Here is a 13,476-nt window from a genome sequence, read left to right as displayed (position 1 = left end):
ATAATTGTAAATACCAAACTTTAAATTCTATAATATATACTTCGGAGTAAAATCTTCTGAATATATTTTAAAGGAATTAACATTTCACTAAAAGCCAATTTACATTGTAATAGACAAGGAAAATATATTAACTCTATTTTGTTCATATATTCATATATACCTCTGCAAAAATATTGCTTTGTTGACATACAGATGTACATACTAGAGTGACAATGTGACAAACTGTCACAATTTGCCAAGAACTGAAGGGTTTTCTGGGACACAGGACTCTCAGTGCTAAAGCTGGGACAATAGCAGGCAAGCCAGAACAGCTGGTCACTTTAGCACACACATACCTAATATTTTGTATTTTATATATATAATGCATTTTTTCCTCCTAATAACTTGAGTCATCTTACACAATTACTTTATAATGCCAGGATATAATGATGCCCTTAATAACCATTCTGGTGAATGAAACTCTTAGCCAATGTGACAAACTAAACCAGAATACTGATTTTTTTTTTTTTTTTAGAAAATTTATCTTCAGTTTTACACATTTCTTACTTCTTCTTTTTGCTGACACTATGTATTTGAAACTCAATAAATCGTATTAGAGAAAAAAAAAAAAAAAAGCCAGAGAGCCAACTTCTGGAAAATAGACTTTTTGAGTATAGTCTATGAATGTTTTGAGGAAATAAAGTGTGTGTGGTCTTTTCAATTTTTAAAAAAAAATTGTCCTCTTGGATCAGATTAGGTGGTCAAACAGTAGTGGATTTAAAACAACAAAAGTATGGTTTTCTTCATATTAGAGAAGTGCAGGAACAGGCAGTCCAGGACTGGCAACATCTTCACAACACGGGAGAGCCAAGCTTCTTCTGTATTGCTGCACTGAATTTCGTGATCTCAGGTGGTTGCTGAAACTCCTGCCATCACACCCATATTCCAGTCAAGTGGAAGGGAAAGGGAATCATGTTCAGTATTTCAACATCAGCCAGCAATTAGTCATCTGGCCACACACAGCTGCAACTGATGCTGGAAAATCTAGACTTCGCTCTGAGTGGGCATAACAACCACTGAAACCAGAATTTTCTTCCTTTGGAAAAGAGAGAAAATAGGTATGAGGAAACAATCAGAAGTCCCTTGAAACACTTATCTGGATTTACTGCTGTAGCAGATGAAATTTCTACTTTCGTAACCCAAGAATTACTTTTCTTCAACTTGCTTCTTCTTTACCTTAAATGTGTAATTCCCATAGAAAAATTTAAAAGGCCCTTATGTTTAACTCTGTCAGCCTATGAGTTTGCATGTATTTTGGCCTGCATCATATTAGATCTTTTGAACAAATCTAATCTGTGCTGAGATGGGGAAATTGAAATCATGCCGAACTCTCAGCTTACATTGGGTCCAGTGTTTCACCTTCCACTTAAGCATTCAGGTCATAGAGATAAAGGCTAAACAAGGACTTACTTATGGCCCTTCAAGGACAACCTTGAATCATGTAATCTCCATGGGCCAGTGACTGGCCTATGACCTCATAACTGTGAACACTCTTTTTAGAGATCAATCATCCTCATTTTGTGGACCTCATAAATGGGATCAAGCTCTACTGATGTCATGAGCATCCTCAAAGATTTCTAGATTCATGACATTTTATTGCTAAAGGCACTGAGAGACCAAGTTGCTTCTTTTACTGAGAAGACCCAGGGGAGTTAAGTAACTTGTCTAAGGATACTCAACTAGCTAGTTATAAAATGTGGTTTGATAACTGCTCCTGGCCTTGTTCTCCAAACCTCACAAACCAGAGATGATCTGGCCCTATTGTTAGGCAGACTCATCATCAGTGTGGCTCTACCACATTTGCTGCTGACATTCAGAAGCAGCGGATTTCTATTACCCCTGCCTAGCCTTGACAGGAGAGAACTGTAGTGTGGTTGAGAGGTACTTCCCCATCTCTAGGCTGAAGGATCTTGACTGGTCTCTCCTTCAGGCATGAGTAAGAGAATGGGTATTTTTTGAGGGCAGGAGTGGTTTTTCCAAATTCTTAGATCTTGCCAGGAACAATCCTGGTTATGTATATTTGGGGAACTCTGATGTTTTGTTTCTGTATTACATATGACAGAATGTTGCATACGGTCATAGAAACATCAAATTGGGACCTACAGATCAATATCTCCTCAATTCCTTGATTTCTCAGTTGATAAAACTGAAACCCAGAGAGATGAATTGACTTAGCCAAGATCAGATTTCTTGCTCATGATTTATAGGAAGCCAAAGCTTAAATCAACTCTACAGTTTGTTTCTAACAATATTATTACTATTTACACAATAGATTAGTATCTGAAAACTATTTCCTACTTTAAGAGTGTAGTTTGTTCCAAAGCATCTTTTAAATTTATAATTAGATGACACGGAGTAGTTTTATAAAATATTTTATTTACAGTAGTTTTACAAAAATAGTCTTAATAAAATTAATACAAAACCATTTTACAATATAACTTATATAACTATCTTCTCAAAAAAGAGACATTTGATTATAACACATAAACTACATTTGCATTTGTTAAGTCACATTGTAGTATAAATATGTTTTTATCATTTTTTTAATAATAAGGTACATACCAAGAACAATGAACAATGGACAGCAAGTGTTATTTTATTTTTCTCCCGATATAAAAGTTATCTCTGGCCAAAACAAAATTAACCAAAGAAAAGGAAAACAATTGTCCTTCTTTTCAACAATACAGTCCTTTTAATTATTTGAGAGTTTATCTGACAAAGACACAGCATTAATCTCAAAGCACCATGGCATAAAATCTAGTAACAGTATCCCCAAAAGCATTCTCCAATGTCTTCTCTTCAACTGTTTATTCAGTATTTTGCCAAGATAAATAAAAATTGATCTCAACTCTCCCCTTCATTAGTCGAAAGTGTTCTTAATATGCACTGAGGTTTTTAGCCCGTCCCAACTGGCATATGTTTAAAATGTGAGTTTCTTTCTTTGGCTTCAAGTAGAGTTTCACAACACTTACGAGACATACTGAGCACCTCCATGTGGCTGAATCTCTGTGACCCCCCACCCAACAACATTTCCCCGGATGTGACAAGATTCTGCTCTGCTGGTCTCTCTTATCTCTTCATTGCTGAGAACACGGTTCCAGATATTGAAGCCTGTGAGTCTTCCAGAAAAGGCCAGTGTTTCATCAAAGCCACCACCCACACAGCAGCCGTTCTTTTCTTGGCCAATTTGCAGGATTCCTCCCTCAGGAACAATGTGACCTGTGGCCATCTTGACTGTGGTAGCCATCAGCTCACCGTTTACCCACAAGGATGTGCGCCCTTTCTCAGAATTCCAGGTGCTGCACAGATGGGTCCACTTTCCCAGGGAAATCACAGTATTAGCAATCAGTGTGTTCTCCTCTCCACCCACCACAAACACTATGGACTGATAGCTGAGGTACAGCTGGATCTCATATGGGTTTCTCTTTGTGCCATAGGAAAACAGGATGGTTTTGTTTAATACATCTGTGGCTTTGACCCAAATGCAGGCACTAAAGGACTCAAGCTTCATCGGTGTCACTGGATGCACGCTTCCAAAAATCTTCTTGGAACGCATTGGGAATAAAATTGCTGTTTCACAACCTAGAGGAGCAGGAAAGTAAGAAGAATATAAGAGAAAATATAAATTCATTCAGAAATGATTCCGGCATTTAGGTATTTTATAAAGCACAGGCACTTTAACGAACACAACTGAAAATGATATGCTATATCCCATTATAGCTTGAGGAGCTTCAAGCATGATCTTGGTAGAGCAAAGAAAACTGGAATAAAGAAAGTCAATTGTCAGTCCTACTCAATGAAGCATCTAAGTGGAGAAGGCACGCAGGGTAGCCAGATTGTCCAAATTCAGAAAATAATGGAAACTACTTCCCCTAGCTTATTTTCTGCTGTTACTTTAAAAAAAAAAAAAAAGATTTTATTTATTTATTTGACAGACAGAGATCACAAGTAGGCAGAGAGAGAACAAGAGGAGGAAGCAGGCTCCCTGCTGAGTAGGGAGCCTGATGTGGGGCTCGACTCCAGGACCCTGGGATCATAACCCAAGCTGAAGGCAGAGGCTTTAACCCACTGAGCCACCCAGGCGCCCCTCCTTTTTTTTTTTTTTTTTTTTATGAAAATATTGGGTCATTATGCGTTAACTTCAAACAATGATGCTGTAATTTCCAAGAATTTAGAGCCAGACTTGTTTCCCTCTTCTTGATTTCACCAAACTTCCAGAATAAAACAATCAAACCTATGAAATTCAATGGACCTCACCCATTTACTCACTGGCAACAAACATTTTTAAATGAAACTCTAGGACTGTCAGTTGCACAAATTTTAGTACTCCCTATATTCCAGATACTTGTAACTTGGAAAGTTTGTAGAAATCTACCTTTGAAAGACAGCAGTGTATAACAATTATGACTCACTCTTACTGGGCACTCACCATGTACTGTTCTCATCACTCTGAATGTTTTAATCCTACTTATCAATCCTAAGAGATAGTCTTAATATTCCCTTTCTACAGATGAGAGACCTAAGGCATAGAGCACTAAGTAACTTGGTTCTGCTTACTAGCTGGTAAGTGGTAAAACTGGGGGTTTGAACTTGGGCACTGTGGTTGCAGAAGCCATACCCTTAAACTAACACACTGCATTGCTTCTTAATGGGAAAAGAACCCCTTGGTTTGGCTAGGAGAGATGGAATTCAGTTTGTTTTACTATTCTTAAAAACTCTTATTTTTGTCCACATGCTTATAAATACTATTTAGGCAGCAACAGAAAAACCCTTTAAGGAAGATGGAACTCTTCTAAGGGGCATGGTAAAGAACATATTTCTGTTGAAGAGCACTTAGAAGGAGATGCTCAGACACTGCGATGGGAGAAGAGTAAAGTCCAGTTCACATGCTTGGTCAGGGAGCTAGAGATGCCAAAGTGAAGACCTTCTAGGTGTCTCTGGGAAATGTGCTAAAACCTTTCATAGATGAGCTCTGCTCTGTGATAACTTCATGTGAATAAGAGACCAGAAAAAGAATTAAAAAAAAAAAAATCTAAATGAAGGCTAAATGAAGGCTAAGCATTCACTTCATAACAAACTAAAGATTTATCATAAAGTAGTTCTGATAAGCAAGTTCCAGAGCCTCAAAGACTAACTGGTAAACATACAGAACTGGAAGGCACCAAACATCCATGCAAACAGTGTTAAACAAACAGTGTTAAACTAAAGTTAAATGCTGCAAGTGATTGAGGGCAAGGTTCTGTCCTAAAAAATTAAACAGATGTGTACCTACAAACAGTCAAAGAAATACTGAGATTCAGAAAATCGTATAAAAGTAACTACAATACTAAAGCATAAATTGGTCCTGTCACATTTTGGTATTTTCTTTTTCACTGAATAATTTGAATTTTTGAAGAATTTTAAGATTCATTCTTAATGAGGCTTTCTTGTTTCAAATGAAATTGGTAGATATTGTTTTTCCCCTAGCTGTGTAAATTAAATTAAACAAAGACTGTGGAACAAAAGATCACCATATGCATGACCATTTGAGATATACTCTGTAATGTCCCAGTAGTGTTCAGGAGGGGGCCTACTGCAGTTCAATTAACTGATTTCCTGTTTAAATAAACCCAGGCAGTCAAGACTGCATTCCAAAGCATTCCTTGATTGCCTCTGAGAGACCCAGCTTTCCCTGCAGGCTCCACTGGCTACAGCTATGTGAGCTCATGGAGTGGAATTTCGTGCTCACAGTTTTTTTGTGGCTTTTTTGGTGGGGACCAGTGATTGAGCCTCTTGATATCTCTTCAAAATGTCAGAAACTCTCGCATGAAATGGCTTTTAACTAATAGGTTTTTCTGATTACATTATCAAAGACCAAACAAAATTAAAACCAGGTTCTTAGGAGGCCGACAACAGAATAATTAGGAATCCCTTAGGAACCAAGCTGGCAGGAAACCAAAAAGGAGAAATCAAACCATGTGGGTAAAAATACTATTGGATATAATAAGAAATTAACATGTCAGAACTCAGAAATACATCCCTCTCTGCTCTAACTAGTATACAGAGGTGAGAGTGAAAATTAGCATTAATTCTTCAGTTTGGGGGATACACTGTATGTACAATCATTTCTCATAGTTTGCCAAAGACAAGACAATTTCATCCATTAAAAAATAGCCACAGAATTATAATTTGTCTCTGTCACTTACACTGAAGACCTATTGTATATTTGATTTTATGCTTTTTTGGTCTCCGAACCCCTATGAATATTCAAGAAAATATGCTCAGTACTGATAAACAGTCCGCAAATATTTAGGGAAGACTGTTACTCTGCTATGGTTTCTGCAAATTTAAATGAAACATGCTGTCACACATGCTTACAATTCTTCTTCCTACCCCAACAGATGAGTTGCTTTATTGTAAATATAAAGAGGGATGACACTGTAATTGTTTTCTGTTCATGAGAGTCTCAGGAACAGTGTAAGTTATATTTTCTAACCAAGTCATGATTTTCTAATATAACCCACAAAAGATTTTTTTGCACTACTATCTCTTAGAAATTTTGACTCCTAAAGGAGGGTTATTTGGCTCCAAATCGTCTCATTTAGTTTAACAATCTTTCAAATGTATTATTCAAATGTATTATTTCAAAAGTATTATTTCAGGCCCATGTATGTTTAGAGATTCATTCATATTACAGGGGAGTTCAACAAGTTGTATCCGGTTTGAACCGCCTCTCTCCTGTTTGGTCCTGACACCCTAAAGCCCTGGGGAGGAGGGTTACCCATTTGCTCCGACAGCAGACCATTTCACTGTGGATCCCCCCCAGTCCAAACCTCACATACTCAGACCTCCCCACTAGCGGGCTAATTCCACAGACCCCGGGGCCTGAGGGACCCCTCAGGAATTCCACTAATCCTTCAGGAGATGGGATTCAGTCTCAAGTCTCTTGCCAGAACCAGCGGGGAGGAGGGGCCGGCCCAGGAATCGGAACGTGTTGATAAAAAAATTAGGCTGGGCCCTGAAATAGCGCGGGGAACCAGAGCTCCGCTAAAGAGAGAGACAGGCTAAAATTAGAAGAAGTGGAAATCCCAAACGGAGGGAAGCCGGACAGCTAGAGAGGTCACGGTTAAAACCGGCCAATAGAGCTCCTGGACCGCCCGGTCGGATCGGGTGTCAGGGGCCCCTGACGTCTATTTCAAGACTGTGATGTCTATGTCCGTAGCTCTCTTCTCGGTTCCCGGGGGCTGGAGAATACTTTTTAAAGCCAATTTTCGCGCCTTGTACGGTGTTTCTGAGGCCTGTGAGCGTGCACGGAGAAACAGAGGTGTGTGTGTCCCCATTGAAGCTGCCCCTAGAGGACCGCCACCAGGCTTCCCGCCACGCGCGTTCCCAGGACAAAGACGCAGGATGTGTGGGGGCTGTGGGGAGGGGCGGGAGGCGTGGGCGGGGGGAGTGGGAGCCGCTCCGCCCGGCGTCCTTACCTGCTGGCAGCCAGCGCCCGGCTGCCCAGCCCTGCACAGCGCGGAGGTCGGCTCGCGTCCGCCGCAGCTCCTCGAGCACGGCGCCCAGGGCGCGCCCCGCCTCCTCCGGGCGCGGCATCCCCGCGCTCTCCAAGCGCGCCAGCCGGCGGCCCGCGTCGCGACTCGCCTGCAGCAGCTCGTCCAGCGCGCGGTCCAGCCGGGCCTCCGCGGGGGCCGGCGGTGCGCACGGTCTCCCCAGGCTGCCGGCCAGGCGGCCCAGCTCCGCCCGCAGCCTCTGCAGCTCGCCCCGGAGGACGTCGTCGGTGGCCTGCAACAGCATGCCCTCTCTCATCTGCGAGTCCTCCAGCATGATGAAGAGCTTGTCCCACTCGGTGTGCTCCCGACGGCAGTCACACGGCGTGGCTAGAGCGAGGGACACACACGTTACCGAGCCGCCCAGGCCTTTCTTGGGTGCGCTTTGTACAAAGGTGACCTCTCTCGGTGGTCCCAAGTTCCTGCCCAGCCCCATCACCCCCTTCCCTTTAAGGACACCTCGGAAAAACAGCGTGTGAGTATCTCGACAGCGACAGGGACCATTCACGCAGGTATATATTAAGTGGAACTCTGTGAAATTGCCGTTCATGCGGCTCAAAACAGGCAAATATCGGCGATTTCATGCGGTTCAAACCGTTATGTATCTGTGACAGAAATAACTTTTTGAAACCTCCCCCTTTCCTAAAGTGCTTCTTTCTTTTGCAAAACAAGCTATAATTTTTAGCCCATTTCCTTGGCTACAAAGTATATGTATACTATTTAGAGCTAGAGTATGTAGTTAGGGTTAGCAGAGAAACAGTTAAAGAGAACTTACGGTCCTCAGTGGGATGGAGTCCATTGTCTATTTCGTTGTCCAAATTCACATACATGAGTTCATAATCATCCGAGGTCTCCGCCAACGCCGCAAACCAGAGAGTGCAGAACAGAATCACAGGGAGATGCATTGCTGGAGAGAGACACAAAGTTCTTTCTTCGGCCACTTCCCACAGCTGGCCCGAGGGGACGAGGCGAGAAGCTCTCAAGTGAGCGGTGTTGCTGGAGCAGAGGAGAGTGAGAGTGAAAGGCAGGAGCCCAGAGCCCTTAATAAATGCTGGGGGAAGCCTGAATGGAGATGAATGAGTAATGCCGGTGGCACCGCGGTAACGGGTGTTCCCCTGAATTTGGAGGGGAGGGGGCCTGGTGGGAGGGCGAGGGAAACGTGGACGTTGCACAATCATAGACCGCAAAGGTTTACACTGCCGTCAGATTAATTGGAGGAGGGTCAGAGGGGAAAGAGGTGGGGAAACTGGGCTAAGACTGTCCCCCCGAGGATTAGCTGTTGTAACTTGAATTGGTAGCACTGAGGGATGAAAGGGAAGGGAGGGGAGGTAGGGGGAGAAATAAGTCAGCAGGCACAGAGGCATGAAAGCAAGATCATCATTTCAGCATTTTGTGTGGTGCCTTTACAGTTTTACAGCCCTTTATGTATAGAAAACTTTCCCCACTTTTCTTTTGTACACAGTTTATAGGTCTAAGTTTGTGAAAGTTACTCCCCTGATTCCAAGATAAACCAACTTAGAGTAAGATTTCTGATTGCTCTAGAAGCCAAGTCCATTCCTAGTGATTCCATCTTTAATCCTTCTGGAGTTGCAACTCTACTTTTATAAACACATATATAAAACACATATATAAAATGAGAGACAACAAAGCAAAACTTAAATCTAAAGTAAGAAAGAGCTGGGGGAGAGGAAGAAGCTGATTTTAGGAATGTCTCTTTTTGTAAACTGGTGTTATGTAGAAATTGTATTATTTTACTAGGTTTAGAGTCAAAGATCACGTTTTTAAAATAAATTTAGGGATTTCTGCGTCCTTCAAAATAATAAGCTGAAAACTCTCCTGCAAAAAACACCTAGAAATGCATACATTATAATGATAACTTAAATGTTCAAATGAACTATCAATAAAGTAAGGGAAGAACGAGGGCCCAATGATAGAGGGAGGAACCAAAACCAAACTTGTAAGACTGGGAGCTGATGCCAGGACTCCTTGGAGGAACATAGAAGGAAATTAGGGTTATCAGTTCTATAACAACTAAGTGTTAATGACCATGTGGGAGCAAAGCTTAGGCCAGAGTGGGAGTTGGAATTGAGAACCTCACCTAAAGCCAGACCCTCAGAGAGTTACATATTGGATTTCAGTGGATATAGCCCCACCCTCTGTCCTAACACAAATAAGTGGGAAGTAAGCATGTCTTTGACTGAACTCTGCAGGGTCCCTAGTAGTTTGTTACATGGGTCTGCCCTAACACATGTTCAAGATTCAAATGTATACTATCCACCACAGTAAAAACAAATTCACAATAAAAATATTTAAACATATGAGGAAACAACCCACCACAAATGAGAATCAGCAGATACAGAAAAAGGATTAGGTACTCCTCTCCCAAGAACTTCATTTACTTAAAATATCAGATAGGAATTAGAAAATAAGTGTGTTTAAAATTGTAAAATTCCAACACAAGGAGTTGGAAATACGAATAAAGAAAAAAGACATTGTCAAAAGAAAAGGATGAGGCAGATTTTTAATTTTTTTTTTACTTTTTTAAAGATTTTATTTATTTGAGAGAGAGAATAAGCATGAGCAGGAGGAGAGGGGAAGGGCAGAAAGAAGGGGAGAAACAGATTCCCCACAAAGCAAGGATCCAGACATGGGGCTTGATCCCAGGACTCTGAGCTGAAGGCAGTTTAACCAACTGAGCCAACCAGGTCTCCCTAGGCAGATTTTTTTTTTTTTTAAAGAACCATATGTAACTTCTACAAATAAAAAATTAATTAAAAAATTTAAAACCTCAAGGAATGGATTAAATGGCAAATAGGCAAAGCTGGAGAGAATATTAAAGAACTGGAAGAAGGATCTGAGAAAATCATCCAAAATGTACTCTTTAATTTCAGTAACCTCAAGTCCTTTCATTGCTCAGGAAGATGATAGAGAAATTAACTTTGCTTTGTTCGTTCTGGAATGTTTATCTTTTTGAAGACAGCCATGAAAACCAAAAGGAAATAGAATGTTCCTTTTGAACATTCTTAGAATTAGAATTAATTTTAGATTAGAATATTTAGAATTATTCTATTAGAATTATTAGAATTAGCTTTTAGATTAGAATTAGATAATAGATAATTAGACAATAATTAGAATTATTAGAATTAGACTTATTCTATTAGAATAATTAGAATTAAACCTTTTTCAAAAAAAGTGGCAAAGAAGGGGGAAAAACATAGACAAAGCAAGATGAATAAAAAACACAAGATGGGGTATCTGGGTGGCTCAGTGGGTTAAGCCGAAGGCAGGCCTTCGGCTCAGGTCCTGGGATCGAGTTCCGCATCGGGTTCTCTGCTCAGCAGGGAGGCTGCTTCCCCCTCTCTCTCAGCTTGCCTCTCTGCCTACTTGTGATCTCTGTCAAGTAAATAAATAAAATCTTTTAAAAAATGTAAAAATAAATCCAAATATACCAATAGTCATCATAACTATTAATAAAACAAACTTTCCAGTTAAGAGACATAAGATTTCAAGTAGGAATATTTTAAAAGTCCCCAGCTATAGGTCACTTACAAAAGCCACCCATAAAAACAGAAGAATCTAGAGATGCTCAAAGTAAAAAACTTGAAAAAAGCAGGAAAAGAACATACCAAGCAAATGTAATTCAAAAAAGCTAGGATAGTTACAGTTATATCAATTGGAAATAACTGTAAGGGAGAAGAGGATAAAGTATGATAAACACTTTACTAGAATTATTTAGTAACATAGTTTCAAAAATATATGCTAAAGACTGACAAAATTATAAGGAGAAACTGACAAATCCATAATGATGGGGGAGATTTTAATATACCTCTCTCATAACTAAGTTCACTGTTGTCATAAATGGCTACTCAAATTCCCCCCCAAAAAAGCACCTGCTAAAACATACAGAAACTTACAATATATGAAGTTTGAAATAATGAAATGTATAGAACATTGTCCAGAAGGTTTAATAAGCAAGTTCTACCAAACATTCAAGGAACATATAATCCTCTTCTTATTATACAAACTGCTTCTAAGAATGAAGTGTGCAGGAATGTGCTAAATACTTTCTATATGTGTAGTACCTATGATACTAAAAAGAGACAAGGACAGTATAACAAAATGTCAAGCTTCATTCAAGAACATAGATGCAAAAGCTTTAAATAAAATATTAGCTTAACGAACTTGGAAATATATTCATAAAAATACAAGATAACCAACCAACCAAGTTGAGTTTTACTCCAAGACTGCAAGATTGGTTAAAATTAGAGTTATCAATTAATTCATTACATGAACAATTTAGAGGAGAAATTATATAATCATGTCTATAGATGCAGAAAATCATTTAATAAAATTCATCATTTATGTACAGAAACAAAAATAAAACAGAAATAACAAAATTGATAGAGCCATATACATAAATTATGATGGGTCCTTAGAAACACACTTCTTAAAAAGAGTAAAAACAAAAGGATACCTTGGACACTAGCTCTATTCACTGAAGTACTGGAGGTTCTAGCCAGGAAAGTAGGATCCAAAAAAAAAAAGCATTAAGATATAAGAACAGAAAAAAAGAAACAAAGCTTTCATCAATCATTATGAGTTGATTGCCTATATACAGAAAATCTAAGAGACGCTGAAGACAGATTATTAATAAGAGAATTGAGGAAGTTTTGTTGGCTGAAAGATCAACACAAAAATCAGCTGCTTTCTTAATACCAGCAGACAACTGATGATACATTTTTTAAAAGTTTCCATTTACAATAGCAACAACAAAAACGAGATACCTAGGAATCATTTTTAATTAAAAGATACATAAGACACAGCTAATATCACAAAACTTTATTGAAAAACATTCTTTAAAACCCTGCATAGATGGAAGGACATATGTTTTTGAATGGGAACACTCAATTTCATAAGGATATCAATTATCCCAAATTAGTCTGTACATTCAGTATGGGAGAAAAAAATAAAGTAGTTTTTCAAGGAAGTTGACAAAGTAATGGTAAAATTTATATAGAGGAACCAAGAAGAATTTGAAGTAGAAGATAATTTGCCTCATGAGATATAATGATTCATTATAAAGTTACTACAGTTAACAAAATGTATAACTGGTAAAGATATGATAAAACAGACCCAGACATATGAGAAACCTTACATGTGAAGAAGGTATTAAAAAATTGGAAGAGAAACAACTGACAACTTGATAAATGCTAGGACAATTATTTTTATACACACAAAAAATCCATTCTTTATGTACAAAAGTAAATTCCAGATGGATTAAGGACAAATATGAAAAACAAAACCATAATGCTTTTAAGAGAAAATTTTTATGAACCTAGGCTAGAGAAAGATACCTTAATAACAAAAAAATTATAAACTATAAAAAATTTTAAAAAATCAACTACATTGACATTGCAACTTTAGAAGTGATAAACAAACAAACAAACAAACAACTAGTGTCTAGAATAAATAAATAGCTTCTACAAATCAAGAAAAAAACACAAACATCCCAGCTGAAAATAGGCAAAAGATATGAATGGTCAAATCGTGAGAGGGGAAATGACCTGTAAACATACTAAAAGGATGCTTAGCTGCACAAGCAGTTAAGGAAATGAAGATGAAAACAACAAAAAAATGAGATGCCATCTCATACTCCATCAGGCTGGCAGAAACCGATGTCTGTCAGGACCAAGTGTTGGCAAAGATAAGGAACAACAGAAACACTCATGTTGCCGGTGGGTGTGTAGGTCATTATAGTCATGATGGTGGGCAGAATAATGCCTCCCCAGATGTTCACATCTTCATCCCCACAACCTGTGGACATGTTATTTCACTGCACTGAAAATTAAGGTTGAAATTGAAATTAAGGTTGCTACATTAAATATGGAGATAATCCTAGATGATA

The 13,476-nt window shown here is 39.0% G+C and overlaps 2 protein-coding genes across 9 annotated transcripts in view; one reads left to right on the top strand and one right to left on the bottom strand.

Moving 5' to 3' along the window:
• VEPH1 (ventricular zone expressed PH domain containing 1) overlaps nucleotides 1–13,476 on the top strand; it is a 249,980-nt gene that overhangs the window by 55,135 nt on the left and 181,369 nt on the right. Inside the window, exon 5 of one of the 8 annotated variants that reach the window (XM_044251678.1) lies at nucleotides 2,995–3,054. The exons of the other annotated variants lie outside the window; for them this stretch is intronic. Within the exon in view, the coding sequence (XP_044107613.1) occupies nucleotides 2,995–3,023 (29 nt within the window). The 3' untranslated portion in view covers nucleotides 3,024–3,054. Of the gene's footprint in view, nucleotides 1–2,994; nucleotides 3,055–13,476 lie in introns of those variants that run through there. 8 annotated transcript variants of the gene reach the window in all.
• PTX3 (pentraxin 3) lies at nucleotides 3,008–8,615 on the bottom strand. The gene is made up of 3 exons (XM_044251679.1): nucleotides 8,347–8,615; nucleotides 7,500–7,901; nucleotides 3,008–3,621 (listed from the first exon to the last, which is right to left on the bottom strand). Exons 1-3 carry the CDS (start codon nucleotides 8,474–8,476, stop codon nucleotides 3,008–3,010), a joined length of 1,146 nt encoding a protein of 381 aa, XP_044107614.1. The 5' UTR covers nucleotides 8,477–8,615.

The sequence above is a fragment of the Neovison vison genome, chromosome 6 (assembly GCF_020171115.1).
Source record: "Neovison vison isolate M4711 chromosome 6, ASM_NN_V1, whole genome shotgun sequence".
Lineage (NCBI taxonomy): Eukaryota > Metazoa > Chordata > Mammalia > Carnivora > Mustelidae > Neogale > Neogale vison.
This window is presented reverse-complemented; position numbering and strand designations above follow the sequence as displayed.